Source organism: Suncus etruscus, chromosome 16 (genome assembly GCF_024139225.1).
Source record: "Suncus etruscus isolate mSunEtr1 chromosome 16, mSunEtr1.pri.cur, whole genome shotgun sequence".
NCBI classification, from domain to species: domain Eukaryota; kingdom Metazoa; phylum Chordata; class Mammalia; order Eulipotyphla; family Soricidae; genus Suncus; species Suncus etruscus.
Genome location: NC_064863.1, coordinates 11,685,495 through 11,711,604, shown reverse-complemented (window position 1 = coordinate 11,711,604; position 26,110 = coordinate 11,685,495). Strand labels below are relative to the sequence as shown.

At 43.0% G+C, this 26,110-nt stretch overlaps 1 protein-coding gene and 2 non-coding genes across 3 annotated transcripts in view; 1 reads left to right on the top strand and 2 right to left on the bottom strand.

The window, feature by feature from the left end:
* The window catches only part of CD38 (CD38 molecule), a 30,446-nt gene extending 20,905 nt beyond the window's left edge, over positions 1-9,541 (bottom strand). Inside the window, exon 1 of the mRNA XM_049789970.1 lies at positions 9,190-9,541. Within this exon, the coding sequence (XP_049645927.1) occupies positions 9,190-9,446 (257 nt within the window). The 5' untranslated portion in view covers positions 9,447-9,541. The remainder of the gene's footprint in view (positions 1-9,189) is intronic.
* A 3,334-nt stretch (positions 9,542-12,875) lies between these two features.
* Positions 12,876-12,982, top strand: LOC126033157 (U6 spliceosomal RNA). The gene has a single exon (XR_007504304.1). It is a non-coding gene; the product is annotated as a U6 spliceosomal RNA (small nuclear RNA).
* Positions 12,983-22,049: 9,067 nt separating this feature from the next.
* LOC126032908 (U6 spliceosomal RNA) lies at positions 22,050-22,156 on the bottom strand. The gene has a single exon (XR_007504068.1). It is a non-coding gene; the product is annotated as a U6 spliceosomal RNA (small nuclear RNA).
* Between the last annotated feature and the right edge of the window lie 3,954 nt (positions 22,157-26,110).

The window sequence follows — 26,110 nt, the reverse complement described above, 5'->3', positions numbered from 1 at the left end:
GAGAATGCTGAAAAAGCACCAACTCTTGGGTTGGGGTGATAGGACAGTGGTGAGGGTGTTAGTCTGCATGCAGTCAACCTATATTCAATCTCTGGTACCCCAGATGGTCTCCCAAATCCACCAGAAGTGATTGATCCCTGAGTTCAGAAGCAAGGTAAGCCCTAAACACACCCCCCCCAAAAAAAAGTCCCTAAACAAACAAACAGAATCATGAACTCTTTTGTCAAGTTCCCAGTACTTTGGAGACAGCCTCTACAGTGGCCCCCAACTTTCTAAACTTCCCCTTTCTCAGACTCCCGGTCCCTGCTCCCTTAGGGGTTCCCCTATAAAGAGGCAAGGAGGATACATGAATGCAGTAAAGAAGAGAAGTTTCCTCTTGGAGAAAAACCAACATTTCTTTAGGCTATTAATAACCCTGGGAAATTTGAGGGGAACTTGAGTGGTGAACCCCACTGACCTAATCAGGAATTGGAGTTCTGGTCAGCAAGAAAGGCAAAAGGCAACCAAGTACCACCTCCTCCCTCTTCTCTCCTCTCTCTTAAGGCTCCTCATGAACTCCTCCTTCTAGACAATTCTCTACCCAGAACTACATTTTTCCAGATACCCTAGAAGTACCCCAGGTCCCAAACATTGTCTATCAGGACTCAAAAGATAATACAGCAGGTTGTGCGCTTTTCTTGCACATAGCCAACCTGGGTTCAATCCTCAGCATCATATATGGGCTCTGTCAGGAGTGAGTCCTGAGTTCAGAGTCAGCAATAACCCCTGAGCATTGGCAGGTGTGGCACAAAAACAAAAACAAACCAAAAAAAAAATAACCTTGTTTTTTCTGTCATATCTACATTCTTCCTTCCAGGGTCTGAGTTCTTAGTTTAGAACTCCAGTAGCACCCATCCTAGGTACCCTGTTTTTACTACCCACTTTCTTTTTACAGCCACCATATGCATCAGTCTTTGCAAAGCCATGGCCACTGGACTCTGTCTTCAATGCTGAGAGGGAAAGGGGAGTTTGCAGGAGCAGAGAGTTAGTTACCAGACTAAGACCAGGACTAGCAGAGTTGGGAATACAGATGTGGACTATCTGGTCATTTCAGTGCCCCAACAGAGGCAGGCTTGGATTCTCTCCAGGGCAAATGTCTCCCTCATATTTCTGTGCTCCAAAAAGTGGACAGACCAAGCAAAGAGTCAGAGCATTGCACCAAGAGGAGCTGCTCTGAGGTCCAAAATAATTCCAGAACTTTATACAATTAATTAGTATATTCTTTCTCAACAGCATCTTTGAACTTTATACAATTAATTAGTATAGTCTTCCTCAACAGCTCAAGGGATCATATGGGATGCCAAGATTAAACCCTACAAGAAAGATGAACTCCCCACTGGACTATCTCTCTGGCCCCCTTCAAGTAGTTGTTTCTTCCTGAAGTCCTGATTCTGCCCCCAACCAGGTGGTTGATTTTTTGGCAGGGGCACACCCAGTGATGTTCAGGGGGTTACTCCTGGCTTGTGCTTAGAAATCCTGGAAATGTGCTCCTGGCTGGGGAGACCATATAAGTCGCCAGGGGATCAAACCGCAGTTAGATCAGCTGCCTTCAAGGCAAATGCCCTACCATTGTGCCATTTTTAATTCTCTGTAGCAATGAACTGGCCCTGGCTCTGAGTAACAATTCCTTCATCTTGTTTGGCAGCTACCTGACTGCATATCACACAGCCCTGATTGAATCCAGTCATGGAATGACAGAGCGAAAAGAAATTCCCACCTTGAGGCCCAAACCTACTGACTGTCAGAGCCCACCCTATTCCTTGCCATGTTCCCAGAGGACCCCGGAGTAAAGAGCAAACTGTCCTCCTCTCTGAACCCACATCTACAGCATAGAAAGTTTCAGTGAGTTTGAGTGTGCATTTGCTGGTCACAGAAATTGTGTCATGTAGTTTCATCAAAACCCTGAAAGCACTCAACTGGGAAACACCAGGGAAGTAAAAACCAAGCCTTGGTCTTTGAGAAATCTTACTGGATATTGTGAAAATGAAGGAACAAAAAAGAAAGAAATTGTGAAATGAAAAGAAAGAACCATCTGAGTATTGTTGAATAATGTCTAGAATATTGTGTTTCTTGGATGAATAAGGAGAATATTATGAGTCAGAAAGAGGGATAGATATAGAATAATTTCACTTATTTGTGGTATATTAAAAATAAAAGATAGTGTGGTAATAATATCCAGAGGCAATAGAAATGAAAGCCAAGAGAACCAGTCCATGATAGGAATCTTGCCACAAAAATTGGGAGAGTGCAGAGCAGAAAAGAAACCACAATGACAATGATAGTTTGGAAACAGTCACTCTGGACGAAGAGATAGCACAGCAGCATTTGCCCTGCAAGCAGCCGACCCAGGACCTAAGGTGGTTGGTTGGAATCCTGGTGTCCCATATGGTCCCCCGTGCCTGCCAGGGGCTATTTCTCAGCAGATAGCCAGGAGTAACCCCTGAGCACCGTTGGGTGTGGCCCCCCCCAAAAACAAACAAACAAAAGAAATGGTCACTCTGTACTCAGAGAAGGTTCCTCAGACATATAACCACCTAGTTTTTGATAAAGGAGCAAGAAATCCTAAATGGAGCAAGGAAAGCCTTTTCAACAAGTGGTGTTGGCACAACTGGTTAGCCACTTGCAAAAAAGCAAACTCAGACCCCCCAGCTAACACCATGTACAAAGGTAAAATCCAAATGGATTAAAGACCTTGATATCAGATCTGAAACTATAAGGTATATAGAACAACATGTAGGTGAAACACTCCAGGACATTGAGACTAAAGGCATCTTTAAGGAGGAGACAGCACTTTCCAAACAAGTGGAAGCAGAGATAAACAGATGGGACTATATTAAGCTGAGAAGCTTCTGCATCTCAAAGGAAATAGTGCCCAGAATACAAAGGCCACCCACTGAGTGGGAGAAATTATTCATCCAATACTCATCAGATAAAGGGCTAATATCCAAAATTTACAAGGTACTGACAGAACTATACAAGAAAAAAACAACTAACCCCATCAAAAAATGGGGAGAAGAAATGAACAGACACTTTGAAAAAGAAGAAAGGCAAATGGCCAAAAGGCACATGAAAAGATGCTCAACACCACTAATCGTCAGGGAGATGCAAATCAAAACTACTATGAGGTACCACCTCACGCCACTGAGATTGGAACACATCACAAAAAAGGAAAATAAGCAGTGCTGGCAGGATGTGGAGAGAAAGAAACTTTTTCACTGCTGGTGGGAATTCCGTCTAGTACAACCTTTATGGAAAGCGATATGGAGATTCCTTCACAAACTGGAAATTGAGCTTCCATACGATCCAGCTATACCACTCCTAGGAATATACCCGAGGAACACAGAAATACAATACAAAAATCCCTTCCTTACACCTATATTTATTGCAGCACTATTTACAATAGCCAGACTCTGGAAACTATCAAAATGCCCTTCAACAGACAAATGGCTAAAGAAACTGTGGTACATATACACAATGGAATACTATGCAGCCGTCAGAGATGAAGTCATGAAATTTTCCTATACATGGATGTACATGGAATCTATTATGCTGAGTGAAGTAAGTCAGAGGGAGAGAGAAAGACGCAGAATGGTTTAACTCATCTATGGGCTTTAAGAAAAATGAAAGACTTTTTTTTAATATTTTATTTAAACACCTTGATTACATACATGATTGTGTTTGGGTTTCAGTCATGTAAAGAACACCACCCATCACCAGTGCAACATTCCCATCACCAATGTTCCAAATCTCCCTCCTTCCCACCCGACCCCTGCCTGTACTCTAGACAGACTTTCCATTTCCCTCATATATTCTCATTATTAGGACAGTTCAAAATGTAGTTATTTCTCTAACTAAACTCATCACTCTTTGTGATGAGCTGTAACGTCTAGCTCTTTTCTCTTTTTTGTCTAAAAATTATTATTCAAGAATGTGTTAATTAAAGACATTTTTAACAGTATCTCAGAGAAAAGAGAGATGAGGGCTGGTAGGTGCAGCTCATGACATGAAGCTCATCACATAGAGTGATGAGTGCAGTTGGAGAGATGACTACACTGAAAACTATCATAACAATGTGAATGAATGAGGGAAGTAGAAAGCCTGTCTTGAGTACAGGTTTGGGGGGTGGGGAGGAGGGAGATCTGGGAAATTGGTGGTGGGAATGTTGCACTGGTGAAGGGGGGGTGTTCTTTACATGACTGTAATCATACAACTATAATCATATTTGTAATCACGGTGTTTAAATAAAGATAATTATAAAAAATAAAGCTACCAAGCCTTGGGGAAAAAAGAAATGGACAAGAACTGGGTTTGAATGGAGGAAAAGTGATATGAATGATACTACCCTTCAGTAACAATATTATAAACCACAGTGTCTAAAAGTGGGGGGAAGGAAGAGAGAAAGAAAAAAATATCTACCCCATAGGCAGGCAGGGGTTGGTCAGAGAAAAGGATAGAGGGGAAACTGAGGATGCTGCTGGTATGAAATGTAAAGGGTGTTGGACATTGTATGACTGAAACTCAATAATGAACAACTTTGTACGCAATGTTTTTTTTTTGCTTTTGTTTTTGTTGTTATTTTAGGATACACCTGGCTATGCTCAGGGGTGACTCCTGGCTATGCATTCAGAACTCACTCCGCTGGGATCAAACCCAGGTCAGCTCTTGCAAAGCTAACACCCTCCCCACTGTGCTATTGCTCCAGCCCCAATACCATGGTTTTTTAAAAAAAAGTAATTTTAAAATATAATTACTCCTGGTAATTCTTGGGGGACCATATAGGACACTGGGGATCAAACCTGAGTCAGCAGTATGCAAGGCAAGAGCCCTACATAGCCCTACTCCAACCCCTAATGTAATATTCTATTGTGTGTCTTACAGTGAAACTGAGTTAGTACTCATCCACTTAGATTACAGTGTACGTGTGCGTGCGCATGACCCAGGAGATGTCCGAAAGAACATCTCACACAATCAATAGTCCTATTCCCTGACACATGGATATATGTCTGTTGAATCTGATTTTCAGGTTCATGGCTGTGTTCATGGCCCTCGAGGGCTGAGGAAGTCAAATCCAGGCAGACAGGTACTTTGCTTTCTTCTCTACCCTGCCACATCTACCAATCACTCAAAAGAAGTCTGTCATCTTTACCTTGTCAAATAGGGTTGCACATAAACTAACTTTTTAGGGGGAAGGGGACCACCCCAAGAGTTGCTGAGGGCTGCCCAGATACCAAGTCTCGCCTCACTTGGAAGAGCTCAGTGTAAGGTTCCCCCGGGTGCCATAGCACTCAGGCCCTACATGTCTGGGGGGGCTAAGTCAGCAATGCTAAGGGTGTTATAGAAATATGACCAAGAAACATCCCTCAAGAAGTAGGGCGGAGGCAACCCAGTTTTCTTGCTCATGTGGACAATGCCTAGCTATGATAATCACAAATCAGGTCACGAGAGCTTTAATCTGCTGGAAAGAGGCTACATCATTTCTAGACAGACTATTTGGGGAGGGAGCACACCTGATGATGCTCAGGGGTTATTCCTGGCTCTGGGTTCAGAAATCACTCCTGGCAGGCTCCGGGGATCATATGGGGATGCTGGGAATCAAACTCAGATCTGTCCCTGGTCTTTTGCTTGCTTGCTTGCAAGACTAACGCCCTACCTCTGTGCTATCACTCCAGCCTCTAAGCAAACAATTTTTTACCTACTATACATGGTAGTAGCTAAGGTGTCTGCTAACCTATATGCACCTGACACAGTCCACGATGACTACAATTAGTTTTTAATTCAACATAGACTTTGACTAATTGATTTGGTTCCTTCTCAACCTGCTTGGACTCTCTCTCTAGTTCTCTTCTTGTGGAACCTCTGTGCTTGATGACCTTGTCTTCCTGCCCAGATCCTAGAATGGGTCATTCCAAGGTCCGGCTTCTAGATTTCTGTTTCTACCTTACCTATACCCACGGCAGGGGGAGGTTTGAGGTTCTGGGGATAGAACCAGGATAGAATCCAACCAAGATAGGACACATCATCTTGTACTCTCTCTCCGCCCTTTAATTACATTTACCAGTTAAGTAACCTCAAGGTACCTCTCACCTTCTTGCCCCTCCACACCCCAATTACCCAAGTATGTTTCAATCTGTAGAACATGGACTGTCACTAGATACCTGAACAATGTGCAAGTGAGACCTCCGCTAAATCTGTCAGAACAGGGAGCTGTAAGCAGCGTTTCACTTTCCTTTCCACTCCGTTGGTTTCAAAGATGGGCGTCTGTTGAAACCAATTTCTGGGAACGGAAGTGAAGCCTCTATTTTCACAGGGGCAGGATGCCAAGTGTGCTAGGTGGGGAGCAACCTTGTCCCAAGCTTTGGGTTTGCTTCCCAGTACCCAGGGATGAGGTCCCTGGTGCATCTCAGCCTCGTGCCATACTATGGCCACAGCCACAGAAATGAGGCAGGTTTCCTTTGGGGGTGACTCAGTCAGGGGGGCATAGAAAAGCATTTGGAGAATCATTCAGAGACTGATGTGGGATTGTTCCCAGGTTCAGTGCAAATTCCTGCAGAGGATGCTCTTACCTGTGAATTTTCTCTCTTTTGTCAGTCATAAGCCATTTAAATATTTTTTGTCAAGTAGGACCATATGGGATGTCGGGATTCGAACCATCGCCTGTCCTGGTTTTTTTTTTTTTAAGAGGAGGAAGGCAGATCTCAGGGCTTATTCTCACCTCTGCACTCAGAGGACCACTCCAGCTTGTACTTAAGGACCAGAATAAAACATAGGGTCAGCCTTATGCAAGGCAAGCTCCTTCTAGGCTGGATTGTCTCAGTGGTCTGAAAGCTTTTTATTATTATTATTTTAATTATTATTATTAAGTTAATTATTATTTTTGTTTGTTTGTTGGGCCACACCTGGTGACTCTCAAGGGTTACTCCTGGCTATGGGCTCAGAAATCGCTCCTGGCTTGGGGGACCATATGGGACACCGGGGATCATACCCAAGTTCCAACCTAGGTTAATAGGTGCAAGGCAAATGCCCTACCACTTGAGCCACCACAATTATTATTATTATTATTATTATTAAAGTCTTGTTGCTTTGTTTTTTCTTGCCTGTGACTTTTAGAGCCCCATGTGTTGGAGGGTGCCTCCAGAAGAATGAAGTAGCTGAGACTGTTTTATCTCCTTCCTTTTCCTGGTGTTGCTGCTACATGACGGGAGGTGGACCTGGAACCCATACCCACATGCAACCTTGTAGCCACAGGGCCTCACTCCAGTGCTCTCAAGAGGGACCCAACGGGTTGTGCTCTCAAACCACAACGCAGCTGGATGGCTCTGAGGGTACTTTTTGGGGATCTAAAATCAAGGGGCCACCCTGCAAGTCAGTGCTGGAGCTTTGATAGGGGTTGGAGCCAGATCTGTCGGAAAGAATTGGTTCAAGAGAAGTGCCCAGAGATAATCATCTCAGATTCCCACCCACAGGTCCCATGCAGATGCTTTCAATTTTATTAAAAAGTTAGGAGAGGGCCGGAGAGATAGTGCAGCGGTAGGGTGTTTGCCTTGCAAGCAGCCAACCCAGGATGGACGGTGGTTCGAATTCCAGCATCCCATATGGTCCCCCTACCCTGCCAGGAGCAACTTCTGAGTGCAGATCCAGAAATAAACCCTGATCACTGCGGAGCATGACTCCAAAACCAATAAATAAATAAATAAATAAATAAATAAATAAATAAATAAATAAATAAATAAATAAAGCTAGGAGAAGCCAGAGCAATAGCACAACAGGGAGGGGGTTTATCTTGCTAGGGACCAATATGGGTTTGAGCACGCTCCCAGGCATCCATTATGGTCCCTGAACCCTGCCAGGGCAGAGCCAGGTGGGACCCCCTCAAAACCAAAACTAAATAAATAAAAATGAAAAATTAGGAAAGTTTCTTTCTGCATCTGAAGTTTTTCTCTGAAACCTCTCCCACCACTTGTGGCTTTTCCTGCCTTCCTTTCCTGCTCTGCAATAAAATATCTTTAGAATTTGACCATTTACCCCCATCCTGTCTGCTTAAAGACATGAACCTGAGTGCGTTGGAGTCTCGGGGTGAGGGGAAACTGGGGTAGCATGGGGTGTTGCTGTTTTACGTTATATTTTAATTAAAAAGAAGAAAGAAAGAAAGAAAGAAAGAAAGAAAGAAAGAAAGAAAGAAAGAAAGAAAGAAAGAAAGAAAGAAAGAAAGAAAGAAGAAGAAAGGAAGGAAGGAAGGAAGGAAGGAAGGAAGGAAGGAAGGAAGGAAGGAAGGAAAGAAAGAAAGAAGAAAGAAAGAACGAAAGAAAGAAAGAAAGAGAGAGAAAGAGAAAGAAAGAAGAAAGAAAGAACGAAAGAAAGAAAGAAAGAGAGAGAAAGAGAAAGAAAGAGAGAAAGAAAGAGAGAAAGAGAAAGAAAGAAAGAAAGAAAGAAAGAAAGAAAGAAAGAAAGAAAGAAAGAAAGAAAGCAAGAAAGCAAGAAAGAAAGCAAGAAAGCAAGAAAGCAAGAAAGAAAGAAAGAAAGAAAGAAAGAAAGAAAGAAAGAAAGAAAGAAAGAAAGAAAGAAAGAAAGAAAGAAAGAAAGAAAGAAAGAAAGAAAGAAAGAAAGAAAGAAAGAAAGAAAGAAAGAAAGAAAGAAAGAAACAAACCACATTTCAGAGGTCTGGTTTCTAGCTAGCATCAATTCCCATATCCTTCAACCCCTAGAGCTCTCCTGCTTGAGGCCCCGACGGTCAGCTAACATTTGAAAACCTTCCCAGCACCATCAGGGCGCCCTAGGTGCAATCCAAGAAGGGACCTCCCCTTCCCCCAGGAAAAGACAAGCAGAAGGACCCTCACCCCTGCTCGTTTCTGGACCGGCAGAGGGACTTTGAGGAGCAATTGACCCACCAGGAGAGGCTGCTGGAGGAGCCCTGGCACCCTGCCCAGGAGGTTGGAGCGGGTGCGGAGAGGTGCCAGGCTGTGCAAGGGTGTCCAGGGCCAGCGAGCTGTGCCCAGAACTTTCAGCCCGGGGCCTCAAGGCTTGGCTCGGACCCTGCCAGGTCTGGGGACCAGCAGCTGCTTCGTGGGAGGCGATCTGGGTCCGTTACTCGGGGTTCCCTTTGCTGCTCCCTACCCCGCGGTGCGTAATTGCGCACGGCGCGCGCCAACTCACCGGAGCTCGGGTCGAAGGAATTGGATGTACGTATAGCACCGGCCCAGGACGATGTGGGAGAAATTGGACGTGGTGCCCCGACCTTTCCACTTCTGGGGTGGCGGCGGCTTCTGGAGTCTCCCTTGGTGCCACACCAGCACCGCCACCACCGTGGCTATCACCGCCACCGAGAGCCCGACGCACAGCCCGATGCGCGCATTCCGGGAACAGCGGCCACTTCTCTCCCCGGACACCGGGTGGAACCCGCGCTGGGCCATGGGGCAGTGGCAGAGGCGGTGAGAAGGGCAGGGAGAGAGCAGTGGAAGCACCACCTACCTACCCTTTCAGCTGTCACTTGCCCAGTCTCGGTTTCCTTTCCCTGTCCCCGAGCCCCCACTCCACCCCTTTGCCTCCCCAGCGGCCACTTTCTCCGGCCCCGCGCGGCCAATGAGGAAACGAAGCAGTCCCAAGACTTGGGCCACTCTTCCTGCCCTCATTCCTTGCTTGTATTTCTCCCGGAGCCAGAAGCCTCAAAAGCTAGTGGCAGGTTCCTGGATTAGATAGCGATTTAGAAGCATATTTGCATGCCTGAAAAGTGTGTGTGCGCTTAGCTTTTTGTTGTTTGTTTGTTTATGGGTTGTTTGGGGGTGTTGGGCCACTCTGGCTCTGCACTCAGAAATTACTCCTGGCAGGCTCTGGGTAGGTACCATATGGGATGCTGGAGATACAACCCCAGTCAGCTGCGTGCAAGGCAAAAGTCCTCCCCTCTGTGCCATGGCTCAGGCCCCTTGCTTTGCTTTGTTTTGTTTCCTTGTGTTGGGAAATGCTCAGGGATCACTCCTTGCTCCAGCTGAGAGGTCAGTCCTGGCAGTACCTAAAGGCGTCATGGCTGAAGGCAGACATGCCCATGCCAGTGGGGTTGTTAAAAGATCCTGTGGATTCAAATTTAGAAATTTAGCACAATAGTATATGTAAGGCGATACTAACTCACAGCCTTAAACAAAGGTGTTCCCCAAACATTTCCCCCCTAAATCTCTTCTTTTGGTATATAAAAGCCCACCTGGATTACAGGACTTTTCCCTCCCACTCTGGGGCATTTAGTTCTGGAGAATAAACAGAGAGCAATTCTGACGTGGGTGAGGGGGCAGAGAGAATACATTGCAAAGAAGCCATGAAGCAAAAAGCAGGCTGAGTGCAATGAATATCTTTTCTGGCTGGCTTGTATTATTTCTCTGCCACTACCCTGCTTCATCAGACCTGGCTGGATGGGATTTAGAAATATGGTGCCTGGGTTGGTTTCAGCATTCGTGGATATTTTTATTTTACAACTTTTAGGGCTGTTAGTATCACCTTACAAGTACATATTCAGGAAGTGTCAGCCTTGAATGGCGGCGTGTGGAAGGGGGAGATGCTATTTTAGCATCCAGAGGTCGTACTTGGCCCAAAGTGAACGCACAATATTGTGGTCCAAACAGCAAATTCTCCTGGGAGAGGACAATTCGGTAGAGCACTTGTCCTGAATGTTCAAGTCCCTGAATGAGTGAATGAGTGAGTGAAAGTGTGAATGAATGATCAAGATGTTCTCCAAATACTCTCTCCTCTCCAGAGCAATAGCACAGCAGTAGGGCATTTGCCTTGCATGTGGCTCCCCAGGACGAATCTGGGTTCAATCCCCAGCGTCCTATATGGTCTCCTGAGCCAGGAGTGATTTCTGAGCGCACAGCCAGGAGTAACCCCTGAGCATCACCGAGTGTGGCCCCAAAACAAAACAAACAACAAAAGTTATTAGCACTAGGGATATCACAGCTGGGACCAAAGGAAATAGAAGATGAAGCTTAGGAATTTTTTGGAGCAAGTATATCTCAGGCAAAAGGTCCTTGCTAGTTGCGTAAGCCACAGGAGCTGAAATGGAAAGTTGAAGAGGGCAAAAGACTGAGTTCTGATGGCAGCAGGAGGCTGGATCACCCATAACCCGACAGGGCAAGAGAGGGATGCACTGATGCATTTGAAGGAATTGTTTCTCAAGCCGTTTAATTCCCCGAGAGACTTGGTCTGGCCGGACATAGTGAAGTGTCATTCTGACTTCTGTACTGCAAATTCATCATGGAAGAGCACAGAGGGAAAAAAAAGAGTACAGTCAAGATAAATTAGAGCTGGAGGAAGTAGTAAGATGGTAAGGAGAGGAGCCAGAGTGATAGGGCGTTTGTCTTGCACATGGCTGACCCAGGATGGATGCAGGTTTGAATCCCTGCATCCCATTTGGTCCCCAGATCCAGGAGCAAATTCTGAGTGCAGAGCCAGGATTAACCCCTGAGCATTGATGGGTGTGGCCCAAAACAAACAAACAAACAAAAAGATGGCAAGGAGAAAATGCGGGTAGATTTGGGGTAGAGATGAAAATATTCAGATTGAGACTTGCTGCATACAGGGACCTGGAAATGACACCCCCCAAAAGCATTGCACTGCCATCTGTGGTAAGGGTGGAAGGGGATTAGCCTCATCTATGGAGTGGGGGCTAGATATCCATTTGGCATGTCCATAAAAAGCATCAAAGGAGACTAAAGTAGTCCATCTCATTCATATAGAAATATCTGGAGGGGCTGGAGCAATAGCACAGTGGTAGGGTATTTGCTGTGCATGCTGCTGACCCGGATGAACCCAAGTTCAGTTTCAGGCACCCCACATTGTCCGATGAGCCTGCTAAGAGCAAAGAGCCAGGGTAATACCTGAGAGCTACTGGATATAGTCCAAACAGAGACCAATATATATATATATATATATGTATATATTTATATATATTTATTTATATGTATATATTTATATATATTATATACATAAAGAAATATCTGTAGCTCAGGCAATGGGCCAGCACTGTCTTCCACCTGTAACTATGGAACAGTTTGGCATTTAGTCAGAAGCATTAAGGAAATCAAGTAGAGAATGTGTGTTAAAACAGTCAAAAAGTGTCCAGGGACCCAGCCATGGGGTGTAAAGAGGTCAAGAGGATGCGAGAGGTCAGGAGAAAGATACTGAGAGTTAGGATGACTAAAAAGAGGTCAGAAGTTGAGGAGCGATCAGGGGGGTGAGGAGAGGTCAGAGGATGATGAAAGGTCAGGAGGGTGAGGTCAGAAGAGTTCAGAGGCTGAGGGAAAGTGAGAGATGAGAGGTAAGGGGTGAGGAGAGTTGAAAGGAGATGAGTTGAGGGGAGCTCTGAGGATGAGGGGAAGTGGGGAATGAAAGGAGATGAAACTAAAAGGTGGTTCGATGATGAGGGGAGGTGAAAGGATGAGGGAAGCTCTGGGGCTGAGTGGAGGGAGAGAGAAGAGGTGAGAGGATGAGGGGAAATGAGATGGTGGGGAAGTGAGAGGCTCTGTGGAGGGTGAGAGGAAGGAAGGTCAGGCAGAGAGGGGAGAGGAGAGGTGAGTGACTGTGTGTGTCCTGTCCCAGAGGGGGCAGTCCAACAGGAACCCCAAAGACCTTTGGATTTGCTGGTGCTCTGATGCCCTTTTAATAAAAAAAAAAAAAAACAAATAAAGACCCAGTGTGAGTGGGTTCAAGGGGTGCATGCTTGTGTCCCTCCTCTTACAATATATGCTCTATCAGAATAGAGCCTTTTTAACAGCTCTTGCAAATTGTTGATGCAGTAATGTGGGAAAGCAAAAATTTGAAAAATAATAAATAAAAGGTTCTGTTTAAAAGGTGAGTCAGTGTTCACTTAGGCAGCACACACACTAAAATTGGAATAACGCAGAGAAGAATGGTATGGCCTCTGCAAAAGGATGACATGTAAACTTGTGAAGTGTTTCATTTTTTTTTTAAAAAGGGTGATAGTCAGGGCTGATAGACATAGCTCAAATGGATGACTGGTATGCATTCTTTGCATGCAAGTGTCCAAGATTTGATTTCCAATACATGCACCCCAGGTACTAAAGAGTATGACCTCCAAACAAACAAACAAACAAACAAAAAACAGAAGTGATATTCATCAACAGTTTTGTAATGTCTTCTATGTACAGAGAGTTTAAAGACTGTTTTGCTGTAATTGGCAATCTAGTGTGGGTAAAGGAACTTAGAGAAAGAGGGGAAAAGAAAGAAAGACAAAAGGAAAGAGAGAAAAAGAAATAAAAGAAAAGAGAAAGAAGGAAGTAAAGAAAAAGAATGAAAGAGAAAGACAGAAAGAAAGAAAGAAAGAAAGAAAGAAAGAAAGAAAGAAAGAAAGAAAGAAAGAAAGAAAGAAAGAAAGAAAGAAAGAGAAAGAAAAAGAGAGAAAGAGAAAGAAAGGAAAGAAAGAAAGAGAAAGAAAGAAAGAAAGAAAGAAAGAAAGAAAGAAAGAAAGAAAGAAAGAAAGAAAGAAAGAAAGAAAGAAAGAAAGAAAAGAAGGAAGGAAGGAAGGAAGGAAGGAAGGAAGAAAGAAAGAAAGAAAGAAAGAAAGAAAGAAAGAAAGAGAAAGAAAAAGAACGAATGAAAAGAAGGAAGGAAGGAAGGAAGGAAGAAAGAAAGAAAGAAAGAAAGAAAGAAAGAAAGAAAGAAAGAAAGAAAGAAAGAAAGAAAGAAAGAAAGAAAGAAAGAAAGAAAGAAAGAAAGAAAGAAGAAAGAGAAAGAAAGAAAGAAAGAAAGAAAGAAGAGGGAGGAAGGGAGGGAGGAAGAAAGAGGAAGGGTGGGAGGAAGCAAGGTAGGAGAGATAGTACCACATGTAGGGTATATGCTTTGTATGTGGCAAATCAGGGTTTGAAGTGTTCCCCACCCACCTCCAGGTGTGGCCCTAAATTGAGAACAAAGCAAAATGAAGGGGGGAAGAATAAGCTTTAAGAAAATCTAAATATGGTCTAAAAATATATCTCTCTCCCCCACTCCCTTTCTCCCTCTCTTCCCTCTCTCTTCTTCCCTTTCTCCCTCTCTTTCTCTCTTACTCCTTTCTCTCCCTTTCCCTTTCTTCCTCTCCCTTTCTCCCTCCCTCTCCTCATATCTCTCCCTCCCCTTCTCCATTTTTCTTCCCCTCCCTCCCTCATACTCCTTTCTCCTTTCCCTCTCTCCCTCCCCCTCTCTCTCCCTCCCTCTCCCTCTCTCCAAAAAATGTTTAAAAGAGAAAAAAAAAAAAAGAAAGAAAAAAAAGAAAATCTAAATATGATGATTAGAATATGAAAAGACTCCAAACCCAAGACATTCCCCCTTGACAACATCCTAACAGACTCTTAACCCAGGCTGGGCAGGTTGGCAAAGGTCCTACTATAAAGTTAGTTTTGTAAAGACAAGTAACAGGCATTCTCCAACTTGGGTGACTCACTCCCACCTTGACCTGGAGTAGAAGTTTCCTTTGACTTATAGCTCATTCTCTATCTTTAAGATTTTCCCACATCTCAGCGTGAGAGGTGTATTCTTGGCTTTTTATTTCCCTCTGAAAAAGCCAGCTTTCTTTCTGGAACAGATATCTCTCTCCTTTCTCCCTATCTCATATTCCTTTCTTTCCACATCTCCACAACCTCATATTCCTCTATTTTCTAAATTCTCACTATTTTATATTCTAAAATTCTTTTTATTGCTTTTTATTCCTTTTTATTGTTTTCCTTTGAGGTGCTCAGGACCTATTCCTAGCTCTGCATTCATCGATTAGTCCTGATAAGATTCAACTCAAGTTTATCAGTGCAGGGCAAAGCCCTACCTGCTATAACAAGACTCTGAACTCTCTTCCTGAAATTTTTTGTGTAGGGGGAAGGTATTTTTCCTGGGAAATATGGGAAGGGGTTAGGATTGACTTTCATTTTCTTTTTTTATTATTAATATCTCTATTTAAATACCTTGATTACAAATTTGAATGTAGTTGGGTTTCAGTCATGGAAAGAACACCCCCTTCACCAGGGCAACATTCCCATCACCAAAGTCCCACTTTCATTTTCTTGCCAAGAACACTTTCTTGCTCCAGCATGAGTTGACAGAACTCAGGTGTAGGAATCAGTCCCTGCCCCATCGTTCACATGGATTATAGGCACAGCCTGACAGCTGCCTCATGCTATTGGTGGAACACTAGTGTCTACACTGGGCAAATGCTCATGGTTGCATTAATTAGTCCTGACTCTCCCAGGCACTTCCCCAGGGAAGTGAGGTACTCTTTATATCTACTTGGCACAATAACACTTTCCTAGAGGTTATAGCTCTCGCCTTTCACCTCCCCTAAGTTCATCAGTTGGAGGGACTGGCAGATGTCAAGTAACCTGTGTTATAATACATGGGCAATGGAGAAGATCCAACTTCATTTGATCCACTTCTCCTCCCTGCAATGGTCCCACACTCAAATGACAGCACGCACTCATTAATGCAATCCCGCCATTTTCTCTACCTGAGACATATATTTATGCATGTTCTTCAAATGCACCTGCTCACTCTCTCCTCTGCTCTCCCTTATAAATATGTATGAGTTTCCTGGAAAAATACTTGCACTTGAATGGACTATGAACCGCATTTTGCTTAGCAGTAAACCAAATCCCTGCTCCTCCTCTTTGAAGCTGGACCTTGGGCCATGGGTTGTATCTTTGCCAATAAAGTTTCTCTTTTCTGTTCAGTTTTTCCTGTTCTTTTTCAAGGACAGTAACTTTTGCATAACCATGTGTTCCCAAAGTCCATAATAACAGTTTCCCTGTTATTCTGAAGGTGGAGTATGGAAGGGAGAGGCCAGATATAATCTGCTTAAAGATGGTTAGTCTATTTAAACATGAGAAACAGTTAGAGATATAACAGAAATGGCTAAGGGGTGGGGGAAAGGAACCATTTCATGGAAACTCAGGTCTCGCAACATCCTCTTTGACCCTTATTTGTGCCCAGGCAAAAAGTTGCAGTTCTCATGGATCAGTGACTTGAGAAAAATGCAAAGCCAAAGGGACAAATGACTGTTGGGCCATGGGCTTTAAGATGTAGGCTGCAGGAAGACAGTGGTGAACTTGAAGAACTAGAACCAAAGTCCAAAGCTTGAACTTTGTCAAAAGTTCAAAGACAAAGGTCAAATAGGTCAAAGGCAATATCTTTGGGCATCAGTATAAAACCTGAACAGAAAATCAGGGCTCCAAAATGATCTTCTTTAAGCTGTAAAATGAACAACCATCATTTCTTAAATATCTAACACTTCATATGCTACTTTGACCTGCTAACTCCAAAGGACCCAAATAGGAACGAAGTCAGTATCACGATCATATTATCATGAGCTAAAAGCCTAGCTGTCCAAGATGGGATTATTATTAATCTGCACTTTGATTAATCATTAATTATTAATCTGCACTTTCACTGGGTAAATGAACAGATTATTGTGTCTATGAGATGAAAAAGTTCCTCCAAGAGAAACTCAGATTTTCAGCACTCAAAACATGCATAGCATATGAATTTTCAACCCCTAGGGAAGCAGTCATTGGGGCACAATTTAGAACATTCTTGACACTTGGAAAATGTAGAGAGAATAATCTCCATAGCCCTTCAGAGCACCCAGAACACCCTGACATTCATTCATGCCAATATTTTTCTCAGCAGATTTTCTTATAAGCTGTTTATTTGATTTCTAGGACACTTGTACTTTTCTGTCCTTCCAGTCCAACACACAGGCTAAAGGTCAAGCATGCAAGCTGGAGGGAGGGGGGGGGGAACTACATTCCAATCCTCCTAGACTCAGAGAGACAGACTTAGAGACAGCACTCAGCCAAGCTTTCCGGAGGACAAGTGAAAACAGACATGATTTTGAAAGAAAGCCCAAAGTAAAATGAATTGGAAATATGGGTGCTCAACATCATTCCTGACTATTTTTTAATTTTTCCTTTTTTACATAAAATTTTATGATTATATTTAGAAGTATGGAGTCTGTGGTCTCTTCAGGTTCTTTTCAACTACTTTGAAAAGAAATCAATCTGGAAAAGTCAACTACTGTATGAATAATAATCCTTTGAGTATTGAATAATACTTTATTGTCTGAATGGTCCACAGTTTATTTATCCATTCACTTGATGAAGAACACTTTGTCTCTTTTACTTTATTTATATATCTGCTTATTGGTTTAGGCGCCATACCAGAAAGTGATCACAGTTTATTCCTGGCTCTGCATTCAGGGATCACTCCTGGTAGGCTCAGATTATTTCTGTTACTGAGATGGAACCGAAATCAGCCACATGCAAGGCAAGTGCCCTATTCACTATATAATCACTCAGACCCTGGAGACTAGAAATTTTTTCAACGGAGAAAGTTGTAATGTTCTGCCTATTTTGCTATATGATTATTATTTAGAAAAAGCAAATTTCAAGGCCGGTACTGTGGCGCTAGAGGTAAGGCATCTGCCTTGCAAGCGCTAGCTAGGACAGACCGCGATTTGATCCCTTGGCGTCCCATGTGGTCCCCAAGTTAGGAGCGATTTCTGAGTGCATAGCCAGGAGTAACCCCTGAGAGTCAACAGGTGTACCTTCCTCCAAAAAAAATTTCAAATTAAATAAGAAATTTTCCCTCCTTGTGACAGCTCTAGAAATAACATTTTTAGGTTATAATAATAATATTAAATACTACTGACTATAAGTTTGAAAATTAAGGATATTACAAAGAAGAAAATAGAATTTCTCAGAATATCACCGCTTGTAATTGTCAGGCTTATTAGTAATTTGGTATATTCTATATCACATATGTGATATTCATGTTACTAACCTTAGTGTTTTCTAACACTTGATTTTCTGAGTTTTTCACTGAACATTTACTGACTTTAATCTTCACAAGTCATATTTTAAACATGTATAACCCTTAATAGGGCTGATGTACCATAGCTTGTTAGACCACTATTCTGATTTCTAACACATGCAGTATTCAAGCATTTTCTTCACTCCTTTTGCCTTTCTTTTTTGCTTGTTAGTATTGTTGTGTTGTCATAGGTAGCACATGCTTGTTTTTTTGTTTGTTTGTTTGTTTTTGTTTGGGGGCCACACCTGGCGATGTTCAGGGGTTACTCCTGGCTGTCTGCTCAGAAATAGCTCCTGGCAGGCATGGGGGACCATATGGGACACCGGGATTCGAACCAACCACATTTGGTTCTGGATCGGCTGCTTGCAAGGCAAACGCCGCTGTACTATCTCTCCGGGCCCGCACATGCTTGTTTGAAGGGCTTAGTAGGGGTAGTATATCATGCCATGGTGCTCTCATCCCTAGAGATAGTGCTCACTGGGGTCACCTCTTCACAGTTGGTGCTCACCACCTACTTAGCTGGGCCACAGAACTCCCCTCCTTCATGAGATTAGGTGCTACTTTCCCAACTAGGGACAGAGGACCCTGTAGTCCAGTAACAACTCTACCAATTAGAGATTCCATAATCTATGCAGAAAATGCTTCCTCCCAATTTCTTCCAGTAGACTCTGCATTTGCTTTTTGGATTCTTCATCTGTTGCCTTTACTGAAGTACCAATATTTATATAATGTTAATGCTAGTTTCATGAATACATCTTTGAACCCCACCACACCCACCTATAGAATCCCCACTTCCCTCCATCAGGGGCCCAAAGTTCTCTCCCATTCAAGTCTCCCATTCACTATTAGCAAACTCAATTTTGGGGCTGACTCTCCAGTCATTCTGCTCTCCTCAGTCATTTGTTGTTCTCTCCCTGTGCATCTTTAGGTCCCACACATGGGTAGATTCTTCTGGTCTATTCCTTTCCTTCTGACTGACTTTACTCAGCATGAGCTCTTCTAGTTCTTCCATCCATGTTGTGGCAAATTGCATGATATTCTCCTTTTTTAGAGATGCATAGTATTTCATTTTGTACACATGCCACAACTTCTTGAGTCCTTCATCTGTAGTTGGGCATTTGGGTTGTTTCCATATCTTGGTTGTTGTACCATGGGCTCTGTATTTGTAAGAGTCCCACTCAGCAGTCTTGGGGCCAGAGAGATAGCACAGCAGTAAGGTGTTTGCCTAGCAAGTGGCTGACCAAGGACCTACGGTGGTTTGAATCCTGGCATCCCATCTCACGAGCGATTTCTGAGCAGAGAGCCAAGAGTAACCCCAAAGTGATGCTGGGTGTGATCCCAAAACAAACAAACAAAAAAAGAATCCCATTCTGCAATCTATAAGAATGCTGCTTTCTTTTGCCTGAGAGACAAGTGTCCCAAGCTACACTGGTACTGGAAATGATATCGGAAATTTAATCTCTGAAATAACTGTATCATAAACAATTTGATGAATCATATTGTTATAATTTTTTAAAGTGCCTCTATACTCAAGTGTAGGTTGATCCAAGTATAAGCCGACCCCCCTAGTTTTACCCTAAAATCTGGGAAAACTTAGTGACTCGAGTATAAGCTAAAGCGGAAAATGCAGCAGCCACTGGTAAATTTCAAAAATAAAAATATATGCCTCCCAAATTACAATAATTGAGGACTCAGTAGTCTAAATGTTTTTCAATATTTATTGCTAAAGAAAAACTGGAAAGTAGCAACAATAACTTTAAAACTTTAAACAAAATGCAGAAAACCATAGCTTAACAGGTACCGGTATTTAGGTGATTTAACTGCCTTAAATGAGTTTTTCACTTAATTAAATGTGTCATTGGATATTGTGGGTTAAGTAGTTCAGTGGCATCCAGTTCAGTTCAGCCGCCTACCTCTTCAGCTCAGCCGTGACTGTGGACTGAGTTGAAGCACCATCCCCTCTAGCAGACTGGAGGCAGAAGACGATTGGAGGCTACACGAATTTGATTTGATGTGCACGCTCCAAATCAAATAACCTGTATGACCCAAGTATGATCCAAGTTTAGGGTTTTGGGCCAGAAAAACTTGGCTTATACTTGAGTATATACCGTATAACCATGAGTGCACAGAAGCAAATGGAAGTGTCCAGAGCATACAACCACACCTTAAATTTGTCATTGCTTTGATTATTGCTTCAAAATAAACACATTTTAGAGATCAGAGCAGTAGAAACTGCAGGAAAGGCACTTGGTTTGCATATGGCTGACCTGAGTTAGAACTCCATAATCTCATATGATCCCCCAAGTCTGCCAAGTGTGACCCAGGAGCACAGAATCTTGAGTAATCCCTGATTACTGTTGGGTGTGACCCAAAAACTAGATAAATAAATAAACCCATTTTATTGGTGTTGTAACCACTGTTTGAGGATGACACTTGTTTAATATTAAACATTATTATCAAAACGTTGAAGTCATTAGATTTTTTTAATGAAAGACTTGGGGCCAGAGAAATTGTATCAGGGTTCAGGCACTTCACTACACTCCACGTGTTGGTAACCCTGGTTCAGTTCTCAGAACCTCACAATCCCCTAAGCACTCCTGGAAGTGACCCTGAGCACAAAACGAGGAGTAAACCCTGAGAATAAATCGAACAAATCAATATGTCCTGTATCCTGCCCCCAATGAGATGTAGTGGTGGAGAAAGGGTGGAGAGAAAAAGAAGACATTCTGGGGCTGGAGCACAGTGGGTAGGGCATTTTTCTTGTATGTGCCCGACCTGTGTCTGATTCCCAGCTGTTACCCTCCCCCAAAGGCAAATGCTAACCTCACCCACAGCAAGGAGGGGGTCTGTGGTTGGTAATTAAGAGTTGCCTGGGGGGGGGGGAGAGGCTGATGCTGCAGAGAGAGATCAGAGAGAGGAGGGATGCAGGAGCAAGAAAGAGGCTGCTTAGCTTAGAGACCATTTGAAAATAGCACATGGCGATTAGGTCCTTGTAATAAAGCTGGATATCTCTTGAAACTGCAACTGACTGCCTGTGGATCATTTCTTCGCCATCACCCTGCATCTACAGGCCCACAGGCCGAAGAGGCATCAGGTGCTGGGCCCCGCTGAGAAATGCTCCACCATCCATCCATGTTGCAAGTCAGCCCCTGAAGAGGTTGACTGATGGAGGGATGGAGGATGAGGTCTTTCCCCTTCAGCTTGGAGCACGCATCTGGCCGACATTCTGAGGTGAAACGGCGGGTAAACAGCACGCAGACAGTCAGGCTTGTGGAAATATTAGCTTTATTCGGTGGACAAGACTGAAATCCAAAGCCTCTGCATTAGTTCCAGCCAAAAAGCCCCTCGCCTTCCACAGACCCTTGTTTTTATCCCCCAGAATCAGGTACCACCCAATGGTGGGAGCAGAATCAGGTACCACCCTAGGGTGGGGGCAGAATGCCAGGTCACACCCTAGGCTAGGGCACAATCACCAATCAGATTAGGGTCAGTAACATAATAATCCCCTAAAATATTTACATACACAACAATCCACACTACTAGGTCTCAATAATAATTAATAATTAATACAACACCTGGCATCCCATATGGTCCCCAAAGCCTGCCAAGAGTGATTTCTGAATGCAGAGCCAGGAGCAACCCCTAAAAGCCACAGGGTGTGGCCCAACATGCCCCCCCTCCAAACACATTTCTTTAACAAGAAGACAGAACCAGAAATAGGTACTTCATCTTGTCTTATGGACAAAAAAACCCCACCATCTTCTTTTATCAAGGTCACAGATAAAGGCATCACGAGCTGGTGTTTGACTTTGAGCCCTAAAAGATCCACTAAAGACTAAATATCTTGGATACAATCCTGGACAGGCATCACACAATCAGATAGCACAGAGTTTGGAAAAGGACAAATTCTCCAAGCTTTATTCTCCAAAGCCACCAGCAGTAACAATGGCTCACCACCATCGAACATACTGCCTGCAGAATGATGCTACAATTTCCCAACTTCCCAATGCTGAGCTGACTTTACCCCCCAAAGGTTCCATTTTGTCCAGTGCATCATCTATTTCTACCAGGTCTAAAATCTTTCTGGCCGAAAACACTAGTTGAGAGAAGTTGACACTGGTGGCAGGACTGGTTTTGGAACATTGTACACCTGAAATTCCATAGTGAATAATTTTTTTTTTTTTTTTAAAAATATGGAACGCTTCACGAATTTGCGTGTCATCCTTGCGCAGGGGCCATTCTAATCTTCTCTGTATCGTTCCAATTTTAGTATATGTGCTGCCGAAGCGAGCACCATAGTGAATAATTTTATAAAACATAGGATCTTGATAAAAAAAATAATATTAGGGGCCGGAGCTATAGCACAGCAAATAGGATGTTTGCCTTGCACAAGGCCAACTGGGATTTGATCCCTAGCATCCATATAATCCCTCCTAGCCTGCCAACAGTAATTTCTGTGCTCAGAACCAAAAGTCACCCCTGAGTGCTGCTGCGTGTAGCACTCCAAAAAATATTTTTAATGAAATAAAATGTTTGTGGGTCTTTTCAATCTATCAAACACCTTACCACATGTCCATTTCTCTTAACAGTTGACTGTCATTTCCTGTATTTGGCTTTTACTGAAAAAAAAAAATCTAAATTCAGTGTGTTTTTACAAATGTATCTTAACCTTTTACCCTTAACTGTAAACCTTAGCAGCAAACCAAATGAGAAAAATCAAAGTACCCAAGGTAATAAAAACAACTCCTCAGATAATTGGTGTCTCATAGATCCAAAGTATCCTCATAGATCCAAAGTATCCTTTTCCTGAGTATAGTCTCTTCAAAGCGCACTAAAAAGTAGGTTTTTCCGGTGGGTTTTATTGTTTGTTTATGAGGAAAGCATCCTCTAATTCACACTTACAGATTAGCAAAATCCCAGGGATGCAGTTTGTTTGGTGATGATGATAGTAGGAGTAATAATTGTTCTGTGTTTGTTGTTGGTTATTATTAAAGTCTGTGGTTAGTTTCCAAATAAAGATGGAATTTGTATGGAATTTGGAAACTTTTGCAGTGAAAAAGAGGATTTTTATGACAAGCTTTTGTTTTGTTTTGTTTTTTTTGGGGGGAGGTTACAGTGCTATTAATAATGCTTTGTTGCGCACATAATTACAACACCACACCCTTCATTCGTGTACCCCCTCAATTTCAGTGGCTTTATGTTTTTGGTTTGGTTTGGGGGTCACAACTGGCCTTTCTCAGGGGTTACTCCTGGTTCTGTACTCAGAAATCACTCCTGGCAGGTTTTGGAGCACCATATGAGATGCCTTAGATCAAACCCAGGTCACCTGAGTACAAAACCAATGCTCTCCTCCGGCCAAACCTTCCTTGTTTTGCAGAACAAAACTCCCCTTCATTATTGCTGGGATTACCCACAGGGAGTATTTTCCTTCATGCTCACCCAGACTACCTCCACCTCTGGGGCTTCTATGAGGAGATTCCTGTCTTCTCAATCCCCACCAATGACGTGGACTGAAGAAGCTGCACACTGCTCACACTCGGATCAGAACAGATCTCCTGCTTCTTCCCCTTCCGCCTGCCCCTGCAGACTCTCCCCCAGGGAGGAAGCTAAGCAAAATGTGTTTATTTGTTTGCTGGCTTTCTCTTTCCAGGTGGCTTTAATAAAATCAAAGGCTGACTCAATTATAGAGAACAGAGGTTCCTTTCTCTTGGCTCTGGAGCCCGGGGAAGTTCAAACTCTGAGTGACTCTGTGCTGCTCGTTTTCCCAATTCCCAATACCCTCCATACCCCATCCTCGCAAGCTCCAAGGTGATCCTCTACACTAATTTCTTTATTGCCCAGGTTTCCTGCATTGAATCTGTCTTCTGTGACCCTGAGTACAATCAAGTGCAAGCTTGAGCACCATGCCAACAGTGGCCTCTGAGCATTAACTTTCTTCTTGCCACCAAGAGATGTTAAGTTAGATCTTCCCTATAGATGATGGTAATGCTTCTGATTTCAGTAAGGATATTCCATCATAGCTGAGAAAGGCACAAGAACTAGAGCATTTCAGGGTTTGGGTTCTGTATCAGGAAGTGCCTAGAAATGTGCTTGCTAGGTTTCTTGTTTTCTACAACTGAGTTTGTTTTAACCTGAAAATGAGAGTGGAATAATGGCAACTTATTGCATCATGAGACCGAAATGATAATGGCAACAAATTTCATCATGAGACTAAAATGAGTGAATGCCTACAAAATTCTAAGACCCAGGGCCACAGCACTCCAGGTCTGTGTCAGGACAGAGAAAGGAACCCTCCAGTTCCTCTTGTCAGCCCTCATTTTCCCAAACTACACAAAAATATTTCAATTTATATCAAATAGTTCCAAGTAGGTTGGATCCAGCTCTTCTTTCTCTTAGAAAATGAACAGCTCAGGGCTGAAGAGATAGAATGGAGATAGTGCATTTGCCTTACATGCAGAAGAACAGTGGTTCAAATCCTGGCATTCCATATGGTACCCCGAGCCTGCCAGGAGTGATTTCTGAGCATAGAGCCAGGAGTAACCCCTGAGTGCTGCCGGGTTGTAGGGAGCCAGATTTTCCCTCACAGTCTTAGCATAAGCAGGGCCATCTTGTAGCAAACTGCCATTTTCTAACAGGCCTGTCCTTTAATTGAGCTATATATTGTGTACGTGCCAACTGGCCATGAGTTGATGCAGATCAAAAGAACCATAAGGTCACACTCTTCTGGCTCAGGAAACTCAGATTTATAGATAAAGCATTTGGTGTGATAATAGGATGTTCCTCAAGAAACTTATATCAGGGCCGGGAAGGTGGCGCTAGAGGTAAGGTGTCTGCCTTGCAAGCGCTAGCATAGGACGGACCACGGTTCGATCCCCAGGTGTCCCATATGGTCCCCCCCAAGCCAGGGGCGATTTCTGAGTGCATAGCCAGGAGTCACCCCTGAGCGTCACCGGGTGTGGCCCAAAAACCAAAAAGCAAACAAACAAACAAACAAAAAAAATGAAACTTATATCAAATTAACAAATCAAATTAAACCTTTTGAACTGCATGCTTGACAAATGAATGCTTGACAAATGTTTGCATTGTCCTCTCCTCCCTTTGTGTAAAAACTATATAAGTCATGGCACTTCAAAAATAAATTCATGCCATAATCATAATCCTTGGTGGTCCCCTTTTTCCCACCCATTTCCTTTTCAGGTGCAGACCCTTTCCACGACCACAAATAAACTGAGCTGCAGGTCGGCACACTGGGTGTGACCCCAAAACCCCCCCAAAAAAACAAAAAAAACAAATGAACAGCTCAAAAACCAGCTGAAGAAACCAATAAAATAATTTGCAATATTATTATCATACTTAGATAAACTCACTTGTTTAAAAAAGTAACCTGTAAAGCAGATATACGTCTAGCAACCTTTTATACAAACAATTCAATTAATCACTTTCTTAAACACCCTAAAACACCAGCATTCCAACCCACCAAATGCAAAGAACAATGAAGAAATTAAGGAAAACACCTGCAGTTGGGGATATGGAGAGAAATCCTGGCAAATTTCCAAGTCCACCAAAAGGTCTGCACTTTATAGGTTAGGACCTAAAAATCAATCTATAATATTTTAGCCTGAGAAATTATGAAATCTATAGATGACATCAACCAACTCAAAGAATAACTCTTTCAGAAGATGAGAGAATCCATACTAATGGAACTGAAGGAACTAAAAACCATGTTAACAAGCCATAATAGCAGAATTACACAGGTGAAGAATAGTATAGATGAACTTGAAGATAAATTACCAGTCAGCAGTGATAAAGAAGTAGAAAAAGAAAGGAGAGATAAAACATTGGGAGAAAATGTAAGGTGCTTAATGAACAAAGACAAAAAAGTAATCTCCAAATTATAGGAATACCAAAATGGGAGTAAAAAAAAGGAAAGGGGAATAATTAGTGAGGGAGATAATATCAGAAAACTTTCCCACTCTCTGGAAAGAGGCTGCTGTACAAATCCAAGAGCAAAAAGAGTGAAAAACAAAATATACCCGAGAGAGAGAGAGAGAAAGAGAGAGAGAGAGATGGACTCTTTAAAGTAGTGAGGGAGAAGAAAACTCTCAAATATAAAGAAAAGGACATAAGAATCAAACCATGACATTGAGACTAAAGGCACCTTCAAGGAAGAAACAATGCTCTCCAAACAAGTTGAAGCAGAGATATACAAACAGGACAATATTAGGCTGAGAAGCTTCTGCACCTCAAA